Here is a 27,813-nt window from a genome sequence, read left to right on the forward strand (position 1 = left end):
TTACTGAGTTTCTCTCTGTTACGGTGACGCGATTCCTCGGCCTCCGGAGCGGGAATGATATTATTATGGAAAGGTTTGTGGCCGGAATATGAATGACGTCACGTGATCCTGTGATGTGTAGAGGGGTCGTCACCTCCCACCCAACTCCTTAGAGAGAATTTGGAGATATTCTTGTATTTACCCTACAATTGCCCCTGAGTGTTGCCCAGAGCCGCCATCTAAGCGCCCAGGGATGAGCCACCCAATGGCGTGTGCGTTACCATGGAGTTAACACCACACAGGGTGCTGGTTACCAATCACACGTTACCGGACGCTTGCACTTAGGTCACATGTGCATTCGGGGCGGAGTCACTGGATACGATTTCTAGACGTAACGTGTGACTGCGCCTCAGGGGCTCCACTTCCCAGTGATTATAAGTGACCCCCTGGTATTATACACACACAGCGCCCCCTATGTGTATATATATATATATATGTATGTATAGCTGGGGGAGGTCCTTATCTGTCATTCAGGAAATAGTCTCCATGACGTGACACAATATGGCGGCCGCGCTGCTGCACAATCACGTGGTGTGTCACCACCAATCACATGACGCGTCATCCCGTCCCGCAGCACTGACAGCGCTGTCACCATGGCGCCGCGGCCGCTCCTCCTCCTCCGTCCGATCACATCTTCCGGTATCGCGATCATCAGGCGAGACGGGAGGTGGGTCAGGTGACCGGAAGTGACCTAGATCATGTGATCAGAAGCTAACCCAGGGAAAAGTCATGTTTGTCCCGCCTCCTGGTTCCCATTGGTGTGTACGGCAGGAGCTGGGGGCGGGGCCTGTGCGCTCAGGGTTACTTCATGTTTGTCCTTGTGACCGTGTCCCGCGGCGGCCGCAGCGAAGGAGCTCAGAAGCGGCGAATCAGCGGGAGAGACACCGGGGGAGAGACAGGTAACCGAGAGAGACACCGGGAGACAGACAGGTAACCGAGAGAGACACCGGGAGACAGACAGGTAACCGAGAGAGACACCGGGAGACAGACAGGTAACCGAGAGAGACACCGGGAGACAGACAGGTAACCGGGGGAGACACCGGGGGAGAGACAGGTAACCGGGGGAGACAGCGGGAGACAGACAGGTAACCGGGGGAGACAGCGGGAGACAGACAGGTAACCGAGAGAGACACCGGGAGACAGACAGGTAACCGAGAGAGACACCGGGAGACAGACAGGTAACCGGGGGAGACACCGGGGGAGAGACAGGTAACCGGGGGAGACAGCGGGAGACAGACAGGTAACCGGGGGAGACAGCGGGAGACAGACAGGTAACCGAGAGAGACACCGGGAGACAGACAGGTAACCGGGGGAGACACTGAGAGACAGACAGGTAACCGAGAGAGAGAGACAGGTAACCGGGAGAGACACAGGGGGGGAGAGAGGGAGAGAGAGAGACAGGTAACCGGGAGAGACACCGGGGGGAGAGAGAGAGACAGGTAACCGGGAGAGACACCGGGGGGAGAGAGAGAGACAGGTAACCGGGAGAGACCGGGGGGAGAGAGACAGGTAACCGGGAGAGACCGGGGGGAGAGAGACAGGTAACCGGGAGAGAGACCGGGGGGAGAGAGACAGGTAACCGGGAGAGACACCGGGGAGAGAGAGAGAGACAGGTAACCGGGAGAGACACCGGGGAGAGAGAGAGAGACAGGTAACCGGGAGAGACACCGGGGAGAGAGAGACAGGTAACCGGGAGAGAGAGAGACAGGTAACCGGGAGAGACCGGGGGGAGAGAGACAGGTAACCGGGAGAGACACCGGGGAGAGAGAGAGAGAGAGAGACAGGTAACCGGGAGAGACACCGGGGAGAGAGAGAGAGACAGGTAATCGGGAGAGACACCGGGGAGAGAGAGAGAGACAGGTAACCAGGAGAGACACCGGGGAGAGAGAGAGAGAGAGAGACGGGTAACCGGGAGAGACACCGGGGAGAGAGAGAGAGAGACAGGTAACCGGGAGAGACACCGGGGAGAGAGAGAGAGAGAGAGAGACAGGTAACCGGGAGAGACACCGGGGAGAGAGAGAGAGACAGGTAACCGGGAGAGACACCGGGGAGAGAGAGAGAGAGAGAGAGAGAGACAGGTAACCGGGAGAGACACCGGGGAGAGAGAGAGAGAGACAGGTAACCGGGTGAGACACCGGGGAGAGAGAGAGAGAGAGAGACGGGTAACCGGGAGAGACACCGGGGAGAGAGAGAGAGACAGGTAACCGGGAGAGACACCGGGGAGAGAGAGAGAGAGAGAGAGACAGGTAACCGGGAGAGACACCGGGGAGAGAGAGAGAGACAGGTAACCGGGAGAGACACCAGGGGAGAGAGAGAGAGAGAGAGACGGGTAACCGGGAGAGACACCGGGGGAGAGAGAGAGAGAGACGGGTAACCGGGAGAGACACCGGGGGAGAGAGAGAGAGAGACGGGTAACCGGGAGAGACACCGGGGGAGAGAGAGAGAGAGACGGGTAACCGGGTGAGACACCGGGGGGGAGGGAGAGAGAGAGAGACGGGTAACCGGGTGAGACACCGGGGGGGAGGGAGAGAGAGAGAGACGGGTAACCGGGTGAGACACCGGGGGGGAGGGAGAGAGAGAGAGACGGGTAACCGGGTGAGACACCGGGGGGGGGGGAGAGAGAGAGAGACGGGTAACCGGGTGAGACACCGGGGGGGGGGGAGAGAGAGAGAGACGGGTAACCGGGTGAGACACCGGGGGGGGGAGAGAGAGAGAGAGACGGGTAACCGGGTGAGACACCGGGGGAGAGAGAGAGAGAGACGGGTAACCGGGTGAGACACCGGGGGAGAGAGAGAGAGAGACGGGTAACCGGGTGAGACACCGGGGGAGAGAGAGAGAGAGACGGGTAACCGGGTGAGACACCGGGGGAGAGAGAGAGAGAGACGGGTAACCGGGTGAGACACCGGGGGAGAGAGAGAGAGAGACGGGTAACCGGGTGAGACACCGGGGGAGAGAGAGAGAGAGACGGGTAACCGGGTGAGACACCGGGGGAGAGAGAGAGAGAGAGACGGGTAACCGGGTGAGACACCGGGGGAGAGAGAGAGAGAGAGACGGGTAACCGGGTGAGACACCGGGGGAGAGAGAGAGAGAGACGGGTAACCGGGAGAGACACCGGGGGAGAGAGAGAGAGAGACGGGTAACCGGGAGAGACACCGGGGGAGAGAGAGAGAGAGACGGGTAACCGGGAGAGACACCGGGGAGAGAGAGAGAGAGACGGGTAACCGGGAGAGACACCGGGGGGAGAGAGAGAGAGACGGGTAACCGGGAGAGACACCGGGGGGAGAGAGAGAGAGACGGGTAACCGGGAGAGACACCGGGGGGAGAGAGAGAGAGACGGGTAACCGGGAGAGACACCGGGGGGAGAGAGAGACGGGTAACCGGGAGAGACACCGGGGGGAGAGAGAGACAGGTAACCGGGAGAGACACCGGGGGGAGAGAGAGAGAGAGAGACAGGTAACCGGGAGAGACACCGGGAGACAGACTGGTAACTGGGGGGTCTGGACTTGGCCGCTCCCTGGATGTGTAGATTATTTCTCGGTGTGTGATACAATGTTTCCTGTACTCACAGCCCAGTACAATATATCAGTGTGTATAGGATACAGCGTGTATAGGGGGAGGATTTACTAATAGTGCGGCACCTGAGATCGGACTACGGAGTGCGCAGCCGATGTAATAAAATCTTACATGGACTAGTCGGGATTGTCAGAAGATATCATATAATACATCTGCCCCAGTGTGTATAGGGGGTGTGTATATAGAATCTATTTCTGCACTGTGTGTCTGCTGTTGCCTAAAGGGGTTTTCCAGGTAGATAAATTCTCCTTGAATTGAGCTGCAGTACTCTGGCATGACCACTATAGCGTGTATGGAGCTGCAGTGCTCTGGCATGACCACTATAGAGTGTATGGAGCTGCAGTACTCTGGCATGACCACTATAGCATGTATGGAGCTGCAGTACTCTGGCATGACCACTATAGCGTGTATGGAGCTGCAGTGCTCTGGCATGACCACTATAGAGTGTATAGAGCTGCAGTGCTCTGGCATGACCACTATAGAGTGTATGGAGCTGCAGTACTCTGGAATGACCACTATAGAGTGTATGGAGCTGCAGTACTCTGGAATGACCACTATAGAGTGTATGGAGCTGCAGTACTCTGGCATGACCACTATAGAGTGTATGGAGCTGCAGTACTCTGGCATGACCACTATAGCCTGTATGGAGCTGCAGTACTCTGGCATGACCACTATAGCCTGTATGGAGCTGCAGTACTCTGGCATGACCACTATAGAGTGTATGGAGCTGCAGTACTCTGACATGACCACTATAGAGTGTATGGAGCTGCAGTACTCTGGCATGACCACTATAGAGTGTATGGAGCTGCAGTACTCTGGCATGACCACTATAGAGTGTATGGAGCTGCAGTACTCTGGCATGACCACTATAGAGTGTATGGAGCTGCAGTACTCTGGCATGACCACTATAGCCTGTATGGAGCTGCAGTACTCTGGCATGACCACTATAGCCTGTATGGAGCTGCAGTACTCTGGCATGACCACTATAGAGTGTATGGAGCTGCAGTACTCTGACATGACCACTATAGAGTGTATGGAGCTGCAGTACTCTGGCATGACCACTATAGAGTGTATGGAGCTGCAGTACTCTGGCATGACCACTATAGAGTGTATGGAGCTGCAGTACTCTGGCATGACCACTATAGAGTGTATGGAGCTGCAGTACTCTGGCATGACCACTATAGAGTGTATGGAGCTGCAGTACTCTGGCATGACCACTATAGAGTGTATGGAGCTGCAGTACTCTGGCATGACCACTACAGCCTGTATGGAGCTGCAGTACTCTGGCATGACCACTATAGGGTGTATGGAGCTGCAGTACTCTGGCATGACCACTACAGCCTGTATGGAGCTGCAGTACTCTGGCATGACCACTATAGAGTGTATGGAGCTGCAGTACTCTGGCATGACCACTACAGCGTGTATGGAGCTGCAGTACTCTGGCATGACCACTATAACGTGTATGGAGCTGCAGTACTCTGGCATGACCACTATAGAGTGTATGGAGCTGCAGTACTCTGGCATGACCACTATAGCCTGTATGGAGCTGCAGTACTCTGGCATGACCACTATAGCCTGTATGGAGCTGCAGTACTCTGGCATGACCACTATAGCCTGTATGGAGCTGCAGTACTCTGGCATGACCACTATAGAGTGTATGGAGCTGCAGTGCTCTGGCATGACCACTATAGAGTGTATGGAGCTGCAGTACTCTGGCATGACCACTATAGAGTGTATGGAGCTGCTGACCACTATAGCCTGTATGGAGCTGCAGTACTCTGGCATGACCACTATAGGGTGTATGGAGCTGCAGTACTCTGGCATGACCACTATAGCCTGTATGGAGCTGCAGTACTCTGGCATGACCACTATAGAGTGTATGGAGCTGCAGTGCTCTGGCATGACCACTATAGAGTGTATGGAGCTGCAGTACTCTGGCATGACCACTATAGCCTGTATGGAGCTGCAGTACTCTGGCATGACCACTATAGCCTGTATGGAGCTGCAGTACTCTGGCATGACCACTATAGCCTGTATGGAGCTGCAGTACTCTGGCATGACCACTATAGAGTGTATGGAGCTGCAGTACTCTGGCATGACCACTATAGCGTGTATGGAGCTGCAGTACTCTGGCATGACCACTATAGCCTGTATGGAGCTGCAGTACTCTGGCATGACCACTATAGCGTGTATGGAGCTGCAAGCAGAAAGTGCTTCTAGTGGTGGAGGCAGCTGATTGGTCAGCACCCGAGCGATCAGGGAATCTGTATCACGCTGGAAAACTGGACGTGTGATGAAAGAGTGGACCCTGCTCCCGGAGGTCACGGGTTCCTGAGTTCAGCTTTGGGCTGTTGTGTGGCCTGTGGTGGAAGGTTATTGCTCTGCGCAGAGGTTGATCATCTCTTTGGTTTCTCACGCTTTGTCTTTGTGTCTCTTAGGCTTTCACCATGTCTGGGACTGAGAGCATCCAGCTGGACTTCCCACACTACAGCTCCGTGCTTCTGGACACCCTGAACAAGCAGCGACTGGAGGGAAAGTTCTGCGACCTCTCTGTGCAGGTCCAGGATCATGTCTTTCAAGCTCACAAGACGGTCCTGGCCGCGTCCTCTCCGTACTTCCACGACAAGCTGCTCCTCAATGACACCAGCTGCTTGGTCCTGCCCAGCGTCATTCAGCCCGAGGCCTTCGAGAACCTTTTACAACTTATTTACTCCGGGAGACTTTGCCTGGAGCTGGAGGCGTTACCATCGCATCTCCTGGTGGCCAGTGGTCTCCAGATGTGGCAAGTGGTAGACAAATGCTCCGAGATTCTGAAAGAGCGGAAAGCGTGCGTCCCACCGGCTTGGTCAAGCCGCGCCAGTGAAAGCCAATCGCCAAGCAGCAGCTTCCAGTTGCCTCGAGATGACCAGGTCCAACCACCTCCGACGGTCACGCTGGGTTGCTCGGATGATGATGAAGTGATCAAGGTTCGTGTTTCGGAGGAAGAGGAAGAAGAGGAAGAGGAGGACGATTCAAAGGTTTGTGCCGTGGAGGAGACGGTGGTCACCAATCGCTCTTATGCTCTCCCGTCGTCCTCTTCATCCCCGGACATCCCCAAAGTCATCTACATCAAGCAGGAGCGGACTGAAGACGATGGAGCTTACATGAAGGCTTTCGAGGTCACAGAGGTGCAGCCCGACTATCCGTCCGAGCTCAGCTACGTCATCCCTCCTTCATCCTCGGCATCGTCCTCCGATGTTTCTCTCTGCATCCCTCACAAACTTTACGACGCCTCGGAGCCAACTTCCTTCACCATCTCCAAACCCGTGGACCTTCATGGGAACGAGATCGTGTCCCAAGCTCTTCAGGCTCAAACTGTTCACGCTCCCGTTAAGCTTGTGGCCGCCCCAGATGGAAAGAAATTTGGCTGCTTGTGCGGGAAGCGTTTTGCGGTAAAGCCCAAGCGTGACCGGCACATCATGCTGACCTTCAGTCTGCGCCCCTTCGGCTGCTCCGTCTGCCACAAGAAGTTCAAGCTGAAGCATCACCTCACAGAACACATGAAGACGCACGGGGGGAGCTTGTTCTCCTGCGAAGACTGTGGCCGCAAATTCAGGGTGGAGAGCTGCTTCCAGAAACACAAGGAGGTCTGCAAAGGACAGAGGTGGGCCGGGGCCTGCTGGACAAATAACTTCTACAGCCCCGAGGAGAATAAGCCGGGCTCCTCTGTACTGCAAATAGACATTAGTTAAGTTTTGTGGAGACGTCCCCGTTAGCAGGAGTAGTCCTAGATCTGTACTAGTGTAGCCTGGAGACTGCCTTTAGAGCTGAGTGCTGCCCTCTTCTGGACTGTGCTCGCTGGAGGTCTACACAGACGTTGGTTTTATTGTGGTATATTCTGATATCAACATCACGTTTTATATTTTATACTGTTTTACGTGGGAGCTACAGACGGCCCGTAGTCCGAGCAGCGTGTGTGTCACTGGATTACCCTCATCACACCGGACGTGGTCAGAGCCGAGACATTACATGTCCCCCGTGTGCCATGGATCTGTGCGGATAAGGACAGCGGCTCCGGCCTTTGTCTTTGTACATATATGTAGACGCGAATGTGCGAGTGACACGATGACCTGCAATAACCTATGACCCAATATTGTTTCACCTTTAATAGAGAGATGGTATCACCCCTGGTATCAGGGGTTAGTGGGTGGGGCTAAGGAGTCTACAATAAGGTAGTATCGGGGGGGGGGGCTATAGTTACAGAAACCAGGAGATGGCGGTGCCATACCCAAGTGCCTCTGCTGCCCCCTACCCCAGAGGAGGTGTGAAGCAACAACTTGTCTGAGCTACTTTCCGAAGTGATTGTCGGCCCAGAGCAGTGGGAACGTCTGTCGCCTTCTGGATTTTATATAATTTTTCTGTTTATTTTAATTTTTTAAAGTATTTGTGCCATATAATGATCACATGACGCACGGAGTTCAGCCCCCCCCCCCTCCCCCATAGCGTCACATCCCGTGACCTGGTGACATGCTGAGTCGGGTCTCTACATTTTAAATTGGTTGAAGTCCTTTTGCAGCAAGTTATTGTGTCAGAACCACCCGAAATTACGACCTATTTGTGGGTCCATCTATCCCAGCGCCTGTCACCCTCAGTGCTGTAGTAAAGGGAACCTGACACTAGGAATGTGGAGGCATTTTTAGCTGGTGACAGGTTCCAATAGTCTATTTTACGAACACCTTTGTCAGCATTGTGAATCGTTTCAGAACTATATATATATTCACATTACCAGCAGCGTATGGTGAGTCCTGGGGGAGGGGCAGCCGCAGCCTGTGGCTCCTCGTACATCCCCCGCCCCCTGCTTAATGGACAGGGAGGGGGATGGAGCTGGAGAAGAGGAGACTCAGGCTGCAGATGCCCCTCCCCAAGGACTCTTTAGGTTGCCAGATAATGTAAAAGAAGCATATATAAAGTACTGAAATGATTCACAGTACTGAACCTGTCTCCAGCTAAAAATGACATTCCTGGTGACAGGTTCTCTTCAATAAGCCTCATGACATGTGACCTGCAGAGATCCTGCCCCCAATGCCCCCGGCTGTGGTGGAGGTGTCTCTTATGTGCCTATGATGGTACAAATACTCTATAAGAGTATAGAGCCGCTGCGTAGCGCTGGGGGCTGGTCGCGTGACCCGCTGCGTAGCGCTGGGGGCTGGCTGCGTAGCGCTGGGGGCTGGTCGCGTGACCCGCTGCGTAGCGCTGGGGGCTGGACACCACTGCAAGGGTTTCTCTTCTTTTTCTTATTCCTTTAAGGGCTTTTTCCACAAAACAAGTTGGGCCCCAGCAACCGGATCATTGATGAGACCCCCACAGATCACAAGAACAGGGGGTCCGATACCTCCATCATTTCCCTTAGCAGTCAGGTTTTTTGTAATCAGTTGTAACAGGGAAATCTACCACTAAATCCTGAGGCTCCCCACCCCCCCTCCCTGCTGGGATCTCCTCAAGTCCTCTCTCAGGTCCTCTGTTACAGAGATGATGAGAAATCTCGGGATGTTTTGGTTATTTTGGGTTTTTCACCTCCTTTCCTTGAGATTGGTCTGTAATAAAGACCCACAATCAGTTTGTGAATATCTGTAGATGTTACGATCAGCCCCCCCCCCCCCAGGCAGTGCTCCCTGTCCCCCCTCCCCCCCCCAGGCAGTGCTCCGTGTCCCCCCAATGTTATTATAGGGACGGTGAGACTGTGGGTGCTCTGGATTCTGATGCCTTATGTCCCTATGATAACACTGCCTGGACACTAGGTGTCGCCTTGGGCTCCCGTCCGGATGGGAGCATCTAACACTAATGTAACATTACTGGACTGAATGCGATTGTCTCCGTGTCCCCCCTGTACCCCGCACCCCGGCTTGTATGTAACATAGAATCGTCGCTAGTTCTGGAGTCTGAAATAAAATATACAAGCAGATCCATGTCTGTCGCTGTGCCTGACCCGGGGGGATACTGGGAGGACCACCAGGGCTCTGCACATCACATACACCCGTCCTGAGTAATAACGAGGAGGGAACCTGTGGTCTGAGTGCGGAGAGATCTGCAATTATATTTATATGCAAATGAGCCTTTCAGTGCATCATGGGCGTGGCCATAGAATCAGGTGCACCGGCTGTGAAAGGTGACAGGACGGGTGCTCTGAAACTTGTGAGCGCGCCCACACTGCGCCGAAACTTTTCAGAATACACGATCAATACAAAGTGCATGACTTACCTGGGGAGAGGTGGTAACAGGATGCATGATGGGAAGAAGGTGCAGGCAGGGGGCGGGTCCTGCTGGAGACCATGTGGATGATACTATGACCCCTCAGGGTAGGATCAGGCCTCTGCCACCCAGGACGGGTCTGTAGATCACAGTATCGGGAGATGCCAGGTCTGGATTGATTTGCATAAAGCGACCCCCAGCGCGTCGCCCTCCGCAGGGATTTTTCGTTGCAGTAATGTCTGCGGTTCCTGTGCAGCGAGTTTCATTGTGAATTTTCTTTCAGATAAGATTCTCCATATAATGTTCTGCTCATTACTGCAGAGTAAAGCAATGTATGTAACAGCCTCAAGGGGGCAGCGCAAGCGCATAATGATGGAGAAGTCACCGCGGCGTCACCATAAGGAAAGTAACACTACAGGAGACCGGGAGAATAATATCACAGACACAAATACAGGGGGAGTCACAGGGGCAATCAGGAGAAGAACCAGAACCGAGAAGGAAAATGTGCAAGAAACCCAGACATGATCCTGAAATAACTACTATAATACCGCCCCCTATGTACAAGAATATAACTACTATAATACTGCCCCCTATGTACAGGAATATAACTACTATAATACTGCCCCCTATGTACAGGGATATAACTACTATAATACTGCCCCCTATGTACAGGAATATAACTACTATAATACTGCTACCTATGTACAGGAATATAACTACTATAATACTGCCCCCTATGTACAAGAATATAACTACTATAATACCGCCCCCTATGTACAAGAATATAACTACTATAATACTGCCCCTATGTACAGGAATATAACTACTATAATACTGCCCCCTATGTACAAGAATATAACTACTATAATACTGCCCCCTATGTACAAGAATATAACTACTATAATACTGCCCCTATGTACAAGAATATAACTACTATAATACTGCCCCCTATGTACAAGAATATAACTACTATAATACTGCTCCCTATGTACAGGAATATAACTACTATAATACTGCTCCCTATGTACAGGAATATAACTACTATAATACTGCCCCCTATGTACAGGAATATAACTACTATAATACTGCCCCCTATGTACAAGAATATAGCTACTATAATACTGACCCCTATGTACAGGAATATAACTACTATAATACTGCCCCCTATGTACAAGAATATAACTACTATAATACTGCCCCCTATGTACAGGAATATAACTACTATAATACTGCTCCCTATGTACAGGAATATAACTACTATAATACTGCCCCCTATGTACAGGAATATAACTACTATAATACTGCCCCCTATGTACAAGAATATAGCTACTATAATACTGACCCCTATGTACAGGAATATAACTACTATAATACTGCCCCCTATGTACAAGAATATAACTACTATAATACTGCCCCTATGTACAAGAATATAACTACTATAATACTGCTCCCTATGTACAGGAATATAACTACTATAATACTGCTCCCTATGTACAGGAATATAACTACTATAATACTGCTCCCTATGTACAGGAATATAACTACTATAATACTGCCCCCTATGTACAGGAATATAACTACTATAATACTGCCCCCTATGTACAGGAATATAACTACTATAATACTGCTCCCTATGTACAGGAATATAACTACTATAATACTGCTCCCTATGTACAGGAATATAACTACTATAATACTGCTCCCTATGTACAGGAATATAACTACTATAATACTGCTCCCTATGTACAGGAATATAACTACTATAATACTGTCCCCTATGTACAGGAATATAACTACTATAATACTGCCCCCTATGTACAGGAATATAACAACTATAATACTGCCCCCTATGTACAGGAATATAACAACTATAATACTGCCCCCCTATGTACAGGAATATAACTACTATAATACTGCCCACTATGTACAGGAATATAACCACTATAATACTGCCCACTATGTACAGGAATATAACTACTATAATACTGCCCCCTATGTACAAGAATATAACTACTATAATACTGCCCCCTATGTACAGGAATATAACTACTATAATACTGCCCCCTATGTACAGGAATATAACTACTATAATACTGCCGCCTATGTACAAGAATATAACTACTATAATACTGCCCCCTATGTACAGGAATATAACTACTATAATACTGCCCCCTATGTACAGGAATATAACTACTATAATACTGCCGCCTATGTACAAGAATATAACTACTATAATACTGCCCCCTATGTACAGGAATATAACTACTATAATACTGCCCCCTATGTACAGGAATATAACTACTATAATACTGCCCCTATGTACAGGAATATAACTACTATAATACTGCCCCCTATGTACAAGAATATAACTACTATAATACTGCCCCCTATGTACAGGAATATAACTACTATAATACTGCCCCCTATGTACAGGAATATAACTACTATAATACTGCCCCCTATGTACAAGAATATAACTACTATAATACTGCCCCCTATGTACAGGAATATAACTACTATAATACTGCCCCCTATGTACAGGAATATAACTACTATAATACTGCCTCCTATGTACAGGAATATAACTACTATAATACTGCCTCCTATGTACAGGAATATAACTACTATAATACTGCCTCCTATGTACAGGAATATAACTACTATAATACTGCCGCCTATGTACAAGAATATAACTACTATAATACTGCCCCCTATGTACAGGAATATAACTACTATAATACTGCCCCTATGTACAAGAATATAACTACTATAATACTGCCCCTATGTACAGGAATATAACTACTATAATACTGCCCCCTATGTACAGGAATATAACTACTATAATACTGCCTCCTATGTACAGGAATATAACTACTATAATACTGCCCCCTATGTACAGGAATATAACTACTATAATACTGCCCCCTATGTACAGGAATATAATTACTATAATACTGCCTCCTATGTACAGGAATATAACTACTATAATACTGCCCCCTATGTACAGGAATATAACTACTATAATACTGCCCCCTGTGTACAGGAATATAACTACTATAATACTGCCTCCTATGTACAGGAATATAACTACTATAATACTGCCCCCCTATGTACAAGAATATAACTACTATAGTACTGCCCCCTATGTACAGGAATATAACTACTATAATACTGCCCCCTATGTACAGGAATATAACTACTATAATACTGCCTCCTATGTACAAGAATATAACTACTATAATACTGCCCCCTATGTAAAGGAATATAACTACTATAATACTGCCTCCTATGTACAAGAATATAACTACTATAGTACTGCCCCCTATGTAAAGGAATATAACTACTATAATACTGCCCCCTATGTACAGGAATATAACTACTATAATACTGCCCCCTATGTACAAGAATATAACTACTATAATACTGCCCCCCATGTACAAGAATATAACTACTATAATACTGCCCCCCATGTACAGCAATATAACTGCTATACTATATATAGTTGGTGTTTAGTATTTTGTCTTTATTGTCTGTACCTGGAGTCGCTGTCATACAATGATTATTAGGGGGATATAAGGATGTGACTGGTGACTGGGTGGGAGACGTCCGATCGTCGTCTACTGGAGAACCTTTCTTATTGCTTTCTTCATTGCGTTATTCCTGAGACCGTATATAATGGGGTTCATCATGGGGGTGAGCAGGGTGTATCCGATGGTGGCGGCTCTTCCTCCTAGACCTATAGAGCTGACCGAAGAACGGAAATAGACCGCGGTAATGGTCCCGTAGAAGAGACAGACTGTGATCAAGTGAGAGGAACAGGTGGAGAAGGTCTTCTGCATCCTCTCTGTGGAGCGAAGATGGAAGAGGTCCACCAGAATGAATGTGTAGGAGAGGATGATGCAGAGGAACGGGACCCCTACAGACACTGCCCCCTCTGTCAGGATGAGGGAGAAGTTGGAGGTTGTGTCAGACCCGGAGACGGATAAGACTTGGGCGATCTCACAAAAGAAATGATTCAGTCTCTTTATTCCTGAGTATTGAAGAGAGGTCACCATGAGCGTATGGAGAAGAGCGTGAGCGCTGGCGGCCACCCAGGAGACGACCACCAGTGCCACGCACATACTGCTCCTCATCCTGGACATGTACCACAGCGGGCTACAGATGGCCACGTATCGGTCGTAGGCCATGACGGCCAAGATGTTGTTCTCCAAGTTACCGAATGTGATAAAGCAAAACATTTGTACGATACAAGATGAAAAGCTGAGATACCCGGCGTCAGACAGCAGGGTGCAGAGAAGGGTGGGGATGGTGCTGGACACAAAGCACATGTCCACAAGCGAGAGGTTACCCAGGAAGAAGAACATGGGGCAATGGAGAGCCTGGTCATACACTACGCAGGAGATGATCACCGCGTTCCCCAGGATGGTAACCAGGTACATGACCAAGACCAGGAAAAACAGGTAGAGCCGGACCTCGGGAACGTCAGAGAATCCCAGGAGGACGAAGCGGACGCTGGAGACATTGGACATCACCGGAGACACCAGGAGAGGAGAAGCCATGGAGGGATGATGGCCGATGTCTGCAAGAAGAATATTATCATTGCTCATGGACTGATGTAACGTTATCGGTCAGGTTCAGTAGACAATCGTAAGGTTTAGACTAGATCTAGGAACATTCTAGAACCTGCAACCCCTTCAGGACCCCCAGCTCCCTCAGCGGAGAGCTTCTCTGTGAGCTCAAGTTCTTGGCCCAGAATTCAAGATTGACCAAGGATTGGCCCAAATCTTTTTATGTGCAGACGGTCCCCTACTCAAGGACACCCGACTTACAGTTGGACCCCTAGTTACAGACGGACCTCTCTGCCCCCTGTGACCTCTGGTGACCTCTCTGGATGTTCCTATAGTCCCAGGCTGCACTGATCAGCTGTACGGTGTCTGTAATGAAGATTTATTCATAATCCTTGGTCCCAATTTTTGAAACTCAAATTGTCACTGGGACAAAAAACTTTTTTTGTCTGGATCTACAATTACAAAATATACAGTTCCGACTTACATACAAATTCAACTTAAGTACAAACCCAGGGAACCTATCTTGTACGTAACCCGGGGACTGCCTGTAAATAGGTTCAGCTCCCTTATCATCACTAGTATTAAACCTTCATGAACTAGAAGAACATCCAACATCTCCTCCCCAGCTCCATAGATTCCCATAATCCTCCATTGTTCCAGCTGGACCCTCACTTATTGGTTCTGTAGTTTCTTTTATGTCACCTAATAACTCCTATTAACCCCATTGTGACCAAAAACCTAAGAAAAGGATTTTTTTGTTTGTTTTCAATACCGTACCCCCATACACTGGGGGTGTCCATACACCCATGACTGACACCTGCGATCAGTGCTAGTTCCTAGGTGTCAAAATCTAATGAGATGGCAGCAGTTTAGTTAGTTAAATGGCGGCGCCACCATCTTGGATCTTGTAGTATTGCTGTATATTGTACAAGTGATCAGACTCCTTAGGGTTAAAGTACCCTAGGGGGGTCTAAAAATAGTTCTAAATTATACCCCTTTGACTAGAACTGAACTAAAAATAACCAGTAAAAATAATAAGCATCTAACGATGGTGAACGTGGTAACGGAAAATAGCGCCCAAATGTCCGAAACGCAATTTTGTTTTGGTCATTTTGCAACTCATAAAAATCGAAATTAAAAAGTGGTCAAACGGGTTGTACAATCCCATAAGTACAATCAATGCACACATCATCGTGTACCGCCAAAAATAACAAAAAAATTAGCGTCTGGCAAAATGAAAAAAAAAAATTGTACAAAAGGTTTTAAAAACCTGATAAAACCCATGTAAATTGTGTATCCCCATAATCTGTCCCACCCAAAGAACACAAAATGAAAAACAGTGTCCACAAGAAAATGGGGAAAAAGTGTTTTTTGTCATTTTTTTTGGAATTTTGGAATTTTTTTCCCACTTGCCAGTACATGGCATAAAAAATTAAATACCTCCACAGAAAAAAATAAAACAGTTATGGATTTTTAAAGAAGGGGAGAAAAAACTGGAAACTCAAAAATATAATATTAAAGGAAACCTACCATGTGATTTGGTGCAGTATGAAGCAAACACCTTGTGAATGCTGCAGCTACACTGATGCAGGATCAGATCTTGGTTAATCCCTGTGCTGAGTGGTTTAGCTGAAAACACAATTATAACATTCAGGACCTTGGGAAAGCTGGGTCAGCATGTAACACATTACACATGGGAGCTTGGAATTACAAATGGCTGCTAGGTAAAGCATTACTAAGCATGACTAGTCAAGCACTGATCAACCTGAGCTGGATCACTCATACACAGCAGGGATGGTGCAGCAATTGATTATTCTGTCTGGCAGTGAGAAAACTGATTGCATAATCATCCTCTGCAGAGAGAAACTCTCCTGCTATGAGAAGCATGAAGAAAGCGCTGGAGCAGCCATAGAAGCAGCAGAGCTTCATTATTATAATGTTATATCTGTTTTAACAGCAAAACCATTCAGCTCAGGGAGTAACCAAGTATCCTGCATCAGTGCAGCTACAGCATCTTAGGGTATTTTTGCTTCATACTGCATCACATCACAAGTAGATTTCCTTTAATATAATCTCCTCAGTTTGTTTTCCAAAAAATCTTCATGTGAATTAAAAATGAATTGTGTATAATAATAAAAATAAATACAAAAAAAAAATAATATAAGAATAAAACAATAAAACAATGTCAGGGATCTTGGGTTAAGTGGCTTTGTCTGCAGCAGTCGTGTTATATGCTGCGTGCTAATACACACTATATACCATATATATATACACACACACACTATACACCATATATACACTCACCGGCCACTTTATTAGGTACACCTGTCCAACTGCTCGTTAACACTTCATTTCTAATCAGCCAATCACATGGCGGCAGTGCATTTAGGCATGTAGACATGGTCAAGACAATCTCCTGCAGTTCACACCGAGCATCAGTATGGGGAAGAAAGGTGATTTGTGGCCTGTGGACGTGGCATGGTTGTTGGTGCCAGAAGGGCTGGTCTGAGTATTTCAGAAACTGCTGATCTACTGGGATTTTCACGCACAACCATCTCTAGGGTTTACAGAGAATGGTCCGAAAAAGAAAAAACATCCAGTGAGCGGCAGTTCTGTGGGCGGAAATGCCTTGTTGATGCCAGAGGTCAGAGGAGAATGGGCAGACTGGTTCGAGCTGATAGAAAGGCAACAGTGACTCAAATCGCCACCCGTTACAACCAAGGTAGGCAGAAGAGCATCTCTGAACGCACCGTACATCCAACTTTGAGGCAGATGGGCTACAGCAGCAGAAGACCACACCGGGTGCCACTCCTTTCAGCTAAGAACAGGAAACTGAGGCTACAATTTGCACAAGCTCATCGAAATTGGACAGTAGAAGATTGGAAAAACGTTGCCTGGTCTGATGAGTCTCGATTTCTGCTGCGACATTCGGATGGTGGGGTCAGAATTTGGCGTCAACAACATGAAAGCATGGATCCATCCTGCCTTGTATCAGTGGGTCAGGCTGGTGGTGGTGGTGTCATGGATCCATCCTGCCTTGTATCAGCGGCTCAGGCTGGTGGTGCTGGTGTCATGGATCCATCCTGCCTTGTATCAGCGGCTCAGGCTGGTGGTGGTGGTGTCATGGATCCATCCTGCCTTGTATCAGCAGGTCAGGCTGGTGGTGCTGGTGTCATGGATCCATCCTGCCTTGTATCAGCGGCTCAGGCTGGTGGTGCTGGTGTCATGGATCCATCCTGCCTTGTATCAGCGGCTCAGGCTGGTGGTGTCATGGATCCATCCTGCCTTGTATCAGCGGCTCAGGCTGGTGGTGGTGGTGTCATGGATCCATCCTGCCTTGTATCAGCGGGTCAGGCTGGTGGTGGGGGTGTCATGGATCCATCCTGCCTTGTATCAGCGGTTCAGGCTGGTGGTGCTGGTGTCATGGATCCATCCTGCCTTGTATCAGCGGGTCAGGCTGGTGGTGGTGGTGTCATGGATCCATCCTGCCTTGTATCAGCGGCTCAGGCTGGTGGTGGTGGTGTCATGGATCCATCCTGCCTTGTATCAGCGGCTCAGGCTGGTGGTGCTGGTGTCATGGATCCATCCTGCCTTGTATCAGCGGCTCAGGCTGGTGGTGCTGGTGTCATGGATCCATCCTGCCTTGTATCAGCGGCTCAGGCTGGTGGTGGTGGTGTCATGGATCCATCCTGCCTTGTATCAGCGGTCAGGCTGGTGGTGGTGGTGTCATGGATCCATCCTGCCTTGTATCAGCGGCTCAGGCTGGTGGTGGTGGTGTCATGGATCCATCCTGCCTTGTATCAGCGGCTCAGGCTGGTGGTGCTGGTGTCATGGATCCATCCTGCCTTGTATCAGCGGCTCAGGCTGGTGGTGGTGGTGTCATGGATCCATCCTGCCTTGTATCAGCGGGTCAGGCTGGTGGTGCTGGTGTCATGGATCCATCCTGCCTTGTATCAGCGGGTCAGGCTGGTGGTGTCATGGATCCATCCTGCCTTGTATCAGCGGCTCAGGCTGGTGGTGGTGTCATGGATCCATCCTGCCTTGTATCAGCGGGTCAGGCTGGTGGTGGTGGTGTCATGGTGTTGTTGCTGACCATGTCCATCCCTTTATGAGCACAATGTACCCTGTAACATCTGATGGCTACTTTCAGCAGGATAATGCGCCATGTCATAAAGCTGGAATCATCTCAGACTGGTTTCTTGAACATGACAATGAGGTCACTGGACACAAATGGCTCCACAGTCACCAGATCTCAATCCAATAGAGCATCTTTGGGATGTGGTGGAACGGGAGATTCGCATCATGGATGTGCAGCCGACAAATCTGCGGCAACTGTGTGATGCCATCATGTCACTATGGAGCAAAATCTCTGAGGAGCTTCCAGCACCTTGTTGTATCTATGCCACGAAGAAATGAGGCAGTTCTGAAGGCAAAAGGGGGTCCAACCCGTTACTAGCATGGTGGACCTAATAAAGTGGCCGGTGAGTGTATTTATACATATACACACACACACACATACATACACACACATACATACATACACACACACTATACACCATACGGAGGGATGGATGGACTATATATATATATTACACCGGAGATCAAAACTAAACAACACACAAATGTCGCAGTCATTGTCCTATGTGATTATATCCCAACATGAGGGATATATCAGTATTTTAAGCTTATTCCATACATTGTACATATTCTACAGCACATAATAACAATGTAACAGACACTGATCACAACTAGAGACACTTTCAGATTCCGGATATCAATTTCCTTCATTATCTGACAAACCCAATGCGACTGGCGCCAAACTTCAATACAGTTTGTACTGAAACCAAAGTAATTGAACCCTCCTGCAGCAGGTTGTCCAGATGAAGGCCAAACAGGTGACAACATCAGCCACAGCAAGACAAGTTGTTCCAAGTCTGTGATTTCTAGAATGTTCCATCTTTACAATATCACAAACTCATTCAGTTAGGCTGGTGTCCCCGGAAAAGGCAAGAGAGGACGGGATAACGCAGAGAATCTGCATGGTTAATCGTTTCATCACTGCAGCTGGAATTGCCACCAGTCCAGCACTGAACAGGGGAAGGATCTGTCTTGTCATACAGTGGCCCAGATTTATAAAAAATGGTGCAAACTGCCCTAGTGCAGGCTGCGCCAGACAATCCAATAGCTGTGCACGGTGTTCGGCACTGCTATGGGAAGTGTGCACCCATTTCTTTCTGGTGCACTTTCATTATACAGCGTATGACAATTCTGTCGAGTTGCAGCAGTAAATGTAAGCACCAGCTCGCCCCATTAAGGTGCTGGACAAAGTGCAGCTGCGACACAAAAGTGGCACAAACACCTTATAAATACATGTGCAGGCTCCAAAGACGACCTTTTTAGTGCACAATTAGACAAAGAGCTGGTGCAGACACAATGATATATCTGGGCCTGTGTCTTGAGGTTTAAGAACATTTGGACTGAAAGCCGACTCTGCACTGACCAAACCTCTCGTTATCAGAAAGAATCAAAATGCGAGACCTTTGCTGAGGAGCCGGTTGTGTAGACAGGGGAGAAGTCCTTTCATTTCAGTGCTGGACCCAAAGTGTGTAAAGAGGTCAGTGAAAGGTGGTGGAGAAAGTGTCAGGGTTTGGGGAATGTTTTCTGCAGCAAGAGTTGGGCCTCTCCTACAGCTACATGGCAGAGAGACTACAACTATCAGAACCTCCTTCAACAACACGCGGTTCCTTCATTGCGTTCATCAATCAGCGGCAATTGTCATGCAGACCATGCCCCCTGTCACACAGCAAAACGGGTAATAGAAAACATCGAAACTATGAAATGGCCACAGACCAGAGTCCTGATCTAAACCCAATAGAAACCCACAACAATCACAGACCTAGAAGAGACTGGAAGAAGAGCGGAGCAGATCCCAGCAGAGCCGAGTGAGAGACCAGTGATGTCCTGTGGCCGTGGCTATGACCCTGTGGCTGATGTTGTGGTCCTGTGGCTGGGGCCCTGTGGCCGGGGCTGAGGTCCTGTGGCCGATACTGTGGTCCTGTGGCCAGGGCTGAGGTCCTGTGGTTGGTGCAGAGGTCCTGTGGCCGGGGCTGAGGTCCTGCGGCCGGGGCTGAGGTCCTGTGCTCTCCCTACCTTGCTGGGACCTGCAGGAGATGTCAGTATAATCTCTCTGGGCTCCAGTCATTGCTGTTCTCTAATTATCAGCATCAGATTTTTAAAATTGATACTTTGGTAATTGTGTGAAACCCTGTTCTAGTGACCTGGAGACCCCTTACACATCCATCACATGTTCATCTGATCTCCAATGTATATATATATATAAGTGACCAGCAGTACCTGCCCCCGTTGTGATCAGCAATGATGGAGCTACATAGTTTCGATCTCTCTTCCTGCTCCAGCCCTCTCCTCTCCATAAAACAGCAACGCAGATAGAGACAGAAGTGTTTTACTTTAATAAGATATGTTATAAAGTTTCTTATATTCACCTGTACGATTCATATTTGGAAAGATGAATAATAACTAGAGGTCCACTTTAATATATTGAAAAGCTTTACGGATGAGACGGAGACTCCATGCACCCAGCAGTGAGGACACCACCTATCCTACCCGGATCTCGTGCTCCTTCAGTCTTTATGGTTTGTTTGTTTTTTAAAGCAATGTTGGATAAATTACTTGTAAAATTGAAAAATCTCAAAACCTGAAGAAAAGAGGCTGAATGTATCTGAGGAGCTCAGGGTGGTGGACACCTATGGGAGGACATGTGTGATGGAGATGTGAGCAGGCAGTAAGATGATAAATAATACGAGAAGGAGACAACATAGAGATGAATTCTTCTTAGGAATTTGGGTGGAGAACACTGAGGTTATATAGAAGGGACCGATGCGGCCTCCAGGGCAGAGCAAATCCCTGAACAAGATGTGAGTTAATGAGGCAGATATGGAGATACCTAGACAAGATCTCTAAGGATTTCCACTCGCGACAAGTAATTATGTGTAATAAAAATAACAAGAGTTCACTGATGGCTCAGTGGTTAAGACCCCAACTCTTCAGAAATATGGTGATGGTCGAAGTGGTCTTCTAGGACAATGGCTGCTGTGTCTATGTGGTCTTCTAGGACAATGGCTGCTGTGTCTATGTGGTCTTCTAGGACAATGGCTGCTGTGTCTATGTGGTCTTCTAGGACAATGGCTGTTGTGTCTATGTGGTCTTCTAGGACAATGGCTGCCGTGTCTATGTGGTCTTCTAGGACAATGGCTGCCATGTCTATGTGGTCTTCTAGGACAATGGCTGCCGTGTCTATGTGGTCTTCTAGGACAATGGCTGCCGTGTCTATGTGGTCTTCTAGGACTATGGCTGCTGTGTCTATGTGGTCTTCTAGGACAATGGCTGCTGTGTCTATGTGGTCTTCTAGGACAATGGCTGCCGTGTCTATGTGGTCTTCTAGGACAATGGCTGCCATGTCTGTGTGGTCTTTTAGGACAATGGCTGCTGTGTCTATGTGGTCTTTTAGGACAATGGCTGCCGTGTCTATGTAGTCTTCTAGGACAATGGCTGCTGTGTCTATGTAGTCTTCTAGGACAATGGCTGCCGTCTCTATGTGGTCTTCTGGGACAATGGCTGCTGTGTCTACGTGGTCTTCTAGGACAATGGCTGCCGTCTCTCTATGTGGTCTTCTAGGACAATGGCTGCTATGTCTATGTGGTCTTCTAGGACAATGGCTGCTGTGTCTATGTGGTCTTCTAGGACAATGGCTGCCGTCTCTATGTGGTCTTCTAGGACAATGGCTGCTGTGTCTATGTGGTCTTCTAGGACAATGGCTGCTGTGTCTATGTGGTCTTCTAGGACAATGGCTGCCGTCTCTATGTGGTCTTCTAGGACAATGGCTGCCATGTCTATGTGGTCTTCTAGGACAATGGCTGCTAAGTCTATGTGGTCTTCTAGGACAATGGCTGCTGTGTCTATGTAGTCTTCTAGGACAATGGCTGCTGTGTCTATGTAGTCTTCTAGGACAATGGCTGCCGTCTCTATGTGGTCTTCTAGGACAATGGCTGCTGTGTCTATGTGGTCTTCTAGGACAATGGCTGCTGTGTCTATGTGGTCTTCTAGGACTATGGCTGCCGTGTCTATGTGGTCTTCTAGGACAATGGCTGCCGTGTCTATGTGGTCTTCTAGGACAATGGCTGCTGTGTCTATGTGGTCTTCTAGGACAATGGCTGGTGTGTCTATGTAGTCTTCTAGGACAATGGCTGGTGTGTCTACGTGGTCTTCTAGGACAATGGCTGCCGTCTCTATGTGGTCTTCTAGGACAATGGCTGCTGTGTTTATGTAGTCTTCTAGGACAATGGCTGCTGTGTCTATGTAGTCTTCTAGGACAATGGCTGCCGTCTCTATGTGGTCTTCTAGGACAATGGCTGCTGTGTCTACGTGGTCTTCTAGGACAATGGCTGCCGTCTCTCTATGTGGTCTTCTAGGACAATGGCTGCCGTCTCTATGTGGTCTTCTAGGACAATGGCTGCCATGTCTATGTGGTCTTCTAGGACAATGGCTGCTAAGTCTATGTGGTCTTCTAGGACAATGGCTGCTGTGTCTATGTAGTCTTCTAGGACAATGGCTGCTGTGTCTATGTAGTCTTCTAGGACAATGGCTGCCGTCTCTATGTGGTCTTCTAGGACAATGGCTGCTGTGTCTATGTGGTCTTCTAGGACAATGGCTGCTGTGTCTATGTGGTCTTCTAGGACTATGGCTGCCGTGTCTATGTGGTCTTCTAGGACAATGGCTGCCGTGTCTATGTGGTCTTCTAGGACAATGGCTGCTGTGTCTATGTGGTCTTCTAGGACAATGGCTGCTGTGTCTATGTAGTCTTCTAGGACAATGGCTGCCATCTCTATGTGGTCTTCTAGGACAATGGCTGCTGTGTCTATGTGGTCTTCTAGGACAATGGCTGCTATGTCTATGTGGTCTTCTAGGACAATGGCTGCCGTGTCTATGTGGTCTTCTAGGACAATGGCTGCTGTGTCTATGTGGTCTTCTAGGACAATGGCTGCTATGTCTATGTGGTCTTCTAGGACAATGGCTGTCATCTCTATGTGGTCTTCTAGGACAATGGCTGCCGTGTCTATGTGGTCTTCTAGGACAATGGTTGCCGTGTCTATGTGGTCTTCTAGGACAATGGCTGCCGTGTCTATGTGGTCTTCTAGGACAATGGCTGCCATGTCTATGTGGTCTTCTAGGACAATGGCTGCCGTGTCTATGTGGTCTTCTAGGACAATGGCTGCCGTGTCTATGTGGTCTTCTAGGACAATGGCTGCCGTGTCTATGTGGTCTTCTAGGACAATGGCTGCCGTGTCTATGTGGTCTTCTAGGACAATGGCTGCCGTGTCTATGTGGTCTTCTAGGACAATGGCTGCCGTGTCTATGTGGTCTTCTAGGACAATGGCTGCCGTGTCTATGTGGTCTTCTAGGACAATGGCTGCCGTGTCTAAGTGGTCTTCTAGGACAATGGCTGCTGTGTCTATGTGGTCTTCTAGGACAATGGCTGCCGTGTCTATGTGGTCTTCTAGGACAATGGCTGCTGTGTCTATGTGGTCTTCTAGGACAATGGCTGCTGTGTCTATGTAGTCTTCTAGGACAATGGCTGCCATCTCTATGTGGTCTTCTAGGACAATGGCTGCCATGTCTATGTGGTCTTCTAGGACAATGGCTGCCATGTCTATGTGGTCTTCTAGGACAATGGCTGCCGTGTCTATGTGGTCTTCTAGGACAATGGCTGCTGTGTATATGTGGTCTTCTAGGACAATGGCTGCTATGTCTATGTGGTCTTCTAGGACAATGGCTGTCATCTCTATGTGGTCTTCTAGGACAATGGCTGCCGTGTCTATGTGGTCTTCTAGGACAATGGTTGCCGTGTCTATGTGGTCTTCTAGGACAATGGCTGCCGTGTCTATGTGGTCTTCTAGGACAATGGCTGGCATGTTGATAAGACTCTTTCCTTTTCCACCTCCACTGACTAAGACGATTCCCTCCTAGAATCGTATCCTGCCACAGTCGGTAGCCTCCGCCATTTCTAAGTCAACTGTGGCCACCAATGTGCTAATCTGGCTGTCAGGTGGACAGTCCTGTGGTGCAGCAGACAGTAAAGAGACTGGTCTCCATGTATTCCTTGAATGCTGAAATAGAATCAGTGGAGCAAGTTGTATCATGATGACAATCCCTTTTCTGCCCGATGTATTCTCACACAGTGGGAAATTCTCCTACACAGTGTAACAGCCTGCGAGTCTGCAGCACAGAGGGGCTCTAGTAATGTTGATTTTAGAAGGAAGGTCTGGTAACTATGTGCCTGGGGCAGATATTCAATTCCATGCACTTGGCATTAGGTTGGAGAATTTTAAGCATCAATTATTAATCCCTTTTGACATGTGACACACAGAGTAATAATTTACTTGGGCAGTGAGTATCTGCATTAGTACCTCCATAGGATGAAAAAATCTCATAGACTTCCCCCTTATGGGAAAATAACAAAAAAATACAAAAAAGTAAAATACAGTTAAAAAGATCACATGTTATTGATAATATACAACAGGAAAAGACGTATTTAGTGCCACCACTTTTATCACAACCTGTACTATAAAAAAAATGCCTAATTTATCTAACACTCTAAATATCCGCTCTGATTTAAAAAAAATATTGTCAGAAATTCATTTTTTTGGTCACACGCGTTAAAAAAAAAAGTAATAGAAGACAAAGTCATCAGAAACGTACCCAGAAACGTCAATATAAATTACAGCTGATTCCACAAAAAACAAGCCCCCAACCAGCTCCAATGTAACAATAGAAACATCTGGTACTATCATAATTGTACTGACCCAAAGAAAAAGCATAAAGTTTATGGTAAACTGCAGAATTTATCAAGTAAAATCAGATTGAATCAGAAAGTTATAGACATCTCTAAAAGGTGTCTTTCAAAAATATACGACTTCCCACAAAAAACAAGGAAAAATGAAACCTATGGCTTTCTGAATTGGAGAAGATGTTAGAGACGTAGAACCAAAGCTTCCCTGGCCATGGGTGGAGTGTGGTATTGCAGTCACATCTATACGGTGTAGCTACCGGACACCAACCGTCATCAAGTGTGGTGGTGTTTTTAGATGAAAACAATCACGTTTTTCAAACCCTTTAAGAAGTTAAAGTGCAACGTTACCTACTAGAGCAAAGCCACCACTGAAAGTATTTCCACAATGAAGTTTTGTATAAAATATTTTGGGGAGTTAAGGAGGCCGCAGCCGAGGGGATATAATATTGTAGCCAAGATGACTAATGATGGACGCCTCTATTGGAGAACAATTTGGGGATGGAGGATAGTTGGGAAGCCTCATACAGATTAAATGAACCTGAAATCAGAGGATTCCGCTCAATTTTTATCTTATGGGGACATCAAAATCAGACAAAGAACAAACGGATCCAAACAAAAGCAAAACAAATGGAAGAAGAACAAGGAAGAATCTTGGTGAGGAAGTCAAAAAACATTGATATATGACACAATCAGCCAGAGGTCCACCTTATAGATGTATGTTACTTGAATAGCCTCCTCACAGCAGACTTGACCTCCTTGTTCCTCAGGCTGTATATGAAAGGGTTAAGCATCGGGATTATAACGCTGTACACCACACTGATCACTCGGTCATAGGTTGGAGAATAGATGGAGCTTGGTCGAAAATACATGAATATAACAGTACTGTAGAATAAGATGACCACGGTGAGGTGAGAAGAGCAGGTAGAGAAGGTTCTCCACCTCCGTTGAGATGAGCATAGTTTCAGTACGGCTCTGATGATGAGGATGTAGGACCCCAGGATGAAGAGCACTGGGCTGAAGATGACGGTAGTCCCTTCGACAAAGAGGATGAGTTCTTCAGTGCCGGCAGGATTCGGACAAAACAACAACATCAAGACGGGCAAATCGCAGAAGAAGTGGGGAATAACCCAGCCGCAGTAGGTATGGACAGAAGACATGACTGTGTACAACGTGGAATGGAGGCCGACGATGACCCAGGAGGAGGCCACCAGGCAGGTGCATGTCCTTCTGCTCATGATCAACAAGTATCGCAATGGATGACAGATCGCAGCATATCGGTCAAAAGCCATGACGGCCAACAAGAAGCTGTCCATGTTACCGACTGCCAGGAAGAAGAAGACCTGCACAAAGCATCCACAGAAGGAGATGTAGGTGTCTCCTGACAGTAGCCCATACAAGGCCCTTGGTACAATGATGGAGGTAAACGTCACATCCACCACGGCCAGGTTTCCTATGAACACATACATGGGAGTGTGGAGCTGCGGCTGTGACAGGATGAGGACAGAGATGAAGAGGTTTCCTGCAACGCACAAGACGTACGCTCCCAAGAAGAGCAGGAAAAGCTTGAGAGAAAGATGAGGCGTCTCCGAGAAGCCCAACAGGACAAACCCGTCATGAGTCTCATTGGTGGGATCCATGTACAGATCGAACCGTCTAAAATAATATTGGACAAAGTTGAAGGATCAAAAGTCAACGGGGAAAAAAAAAATCAGTCAAGGGTTCGATATCTGTAATGGGAAGGCCTCATTAGTCACCCCCAAAAACCCAAAAAAATAGTCAGAATCTTGTTACAATTTCCATTTGATTATTTTTAGGTAAATTCAAAGAACTTGTGGACAACCAATATCACCCACAAGGGTTGTCCCAGGGTTGGAGCGGCCTATCGGAGGATCACCAAGTAGCGCCAAACTGCAAAGATTAAGCAGAAGAAGGGAGGGGTTACCCTCTAGGATATAATAGATCTACCTGATGCCATATCCTGTGTGTACAATGATAAGAGTGAAGACGGAATGAAACCCGACATCAGCTTTTCATCACTAAACTAGCAGCTCCCTCAAATAGGGCATGAAATATCCTTTTTAAAATTACTTCTTATATGTTAAAAATTACCTGAAAATCGACACCAAACTCATGTAAATGAGCTGAGACGAGTCACTTTTAGAAGCTGGAGGGCGAGTGTAACTTCAGATGCTGCTGTCTTGGACTGAACTCTGCCTCTACCTCTCCACCTTCAAAAATCTAGAACTTTTTCATATTTCCGTGTATCTAACTGTGTGAGGGCTTATTTTCGGTGTAACTAATTTAACTTTTCAGTCACAGGATTTATTATTCCAGGCCGTGTATTCGGAAGCTGGCCTGGAAGTTTTTCAGATTTTCACTGTTCGCTCAATTCTTTGGTTCCTTACGATCACAGCGATACCAAGTTTACAGGTTTTAAATACAATTTCAAAAACGAAACGTATATAAACGAAAAAAAAATTTTTTTGCCATCTTCTGCTGCAGATCATTTTTTCATAGTTTGGTGCACGGAGCTGGGGG

At 47.9% G+C, this 27,813-nt stretch overlaps 3 protein-coding genes across 5 annotated transcripts; 1 reads left to right on the top strand and 2 right to left on the bottom strand.

The window, feature by feature from the left end:
* The first annotated feature begins 764 nt into the window (after positions 1–764).
* ZBTB9 (zinc finger and BTB domain containing 9) lies at positions 765–7,878 on the top strand. 3 transcript variants are annotated; one of them, XM_072123357.1, is made up of 2 exons: positions 765–938; positions 6,051–7,876. In XM_072123357.1, the coding sequence occupies exon 2, from the start codon at positions 6,060–6,062 to the stop codon at positions 7,341–7,343; it is 1,284 nt and encodes a 427-aa protein (XP_071979458.1). In that variant the 5' UTR covers positions 765–938; positions 6,051–6,059; the 3' UTR covers positions 7,344–7,876. The 3 variants fall into 3 exon arrangements, with proteins under 3 accessions (XP_071979458.1, XP_071979459.1, XP_071979460.1); XM_072123358.1 differs by lacking the exon at positions 765–938 and adding an exon at positions 1,192–1,248 and having other exon boundaries at positions 6,051–7,878; XM_072123359.1 differs by lacking the exon at positions 765–938 and adding an exon at positions 1,325–1,341 and having other exon boundaries at positions 6,051–7,878.
* Positions 7,879–13,457: 5,579 nt separating this feature from the next.
* On the bottom strand, positions 13,458–14,399 carry LOC140077475 (olfactory receptor 1f45-like). The gene has a single exon (XM_072124711.1). The coding sequence runs from the start codon at positions 14,397–14,399 to the stop codon at positions 13,458–13,460; it is 942 nt and encodes a 313-aa protein (XP_071980812.1).
* Positions 14,400–25,994: 11,595 nt separating this feature from the next.
* On the bottom strand, positions 25,995–26,912 carry LOC140077476 (olfactory receptor 1L6-like). Its single transcript, XM_072124712.1, has one exon. The coding sequence runs from the start codon at positions 26,910–26,912 to the stop codon at positions 25,995–25,997; it is 918 nt and encodes a 305-aa protein (XP_071980813.1).
* Between the last annotated feature and the right edge of the window lie 901 nt (positions 26,913–27,813).

The sequence above is a fragment of the Engystomops pustulosus genome, chromosome 9 (assembly GCF_040894005.1).
Source record: "Engystomops pustulosus chromosome 9, aEngPut4.maternal, whole genome shotgun sequence".
Taxonomy (NCBI): domain Eukaryota; kingdom Metazoa; phylum Chordata; class Amphibia; order Anura; family Leptodactylidae; genus Engystomops; species Engystomops pustulosus.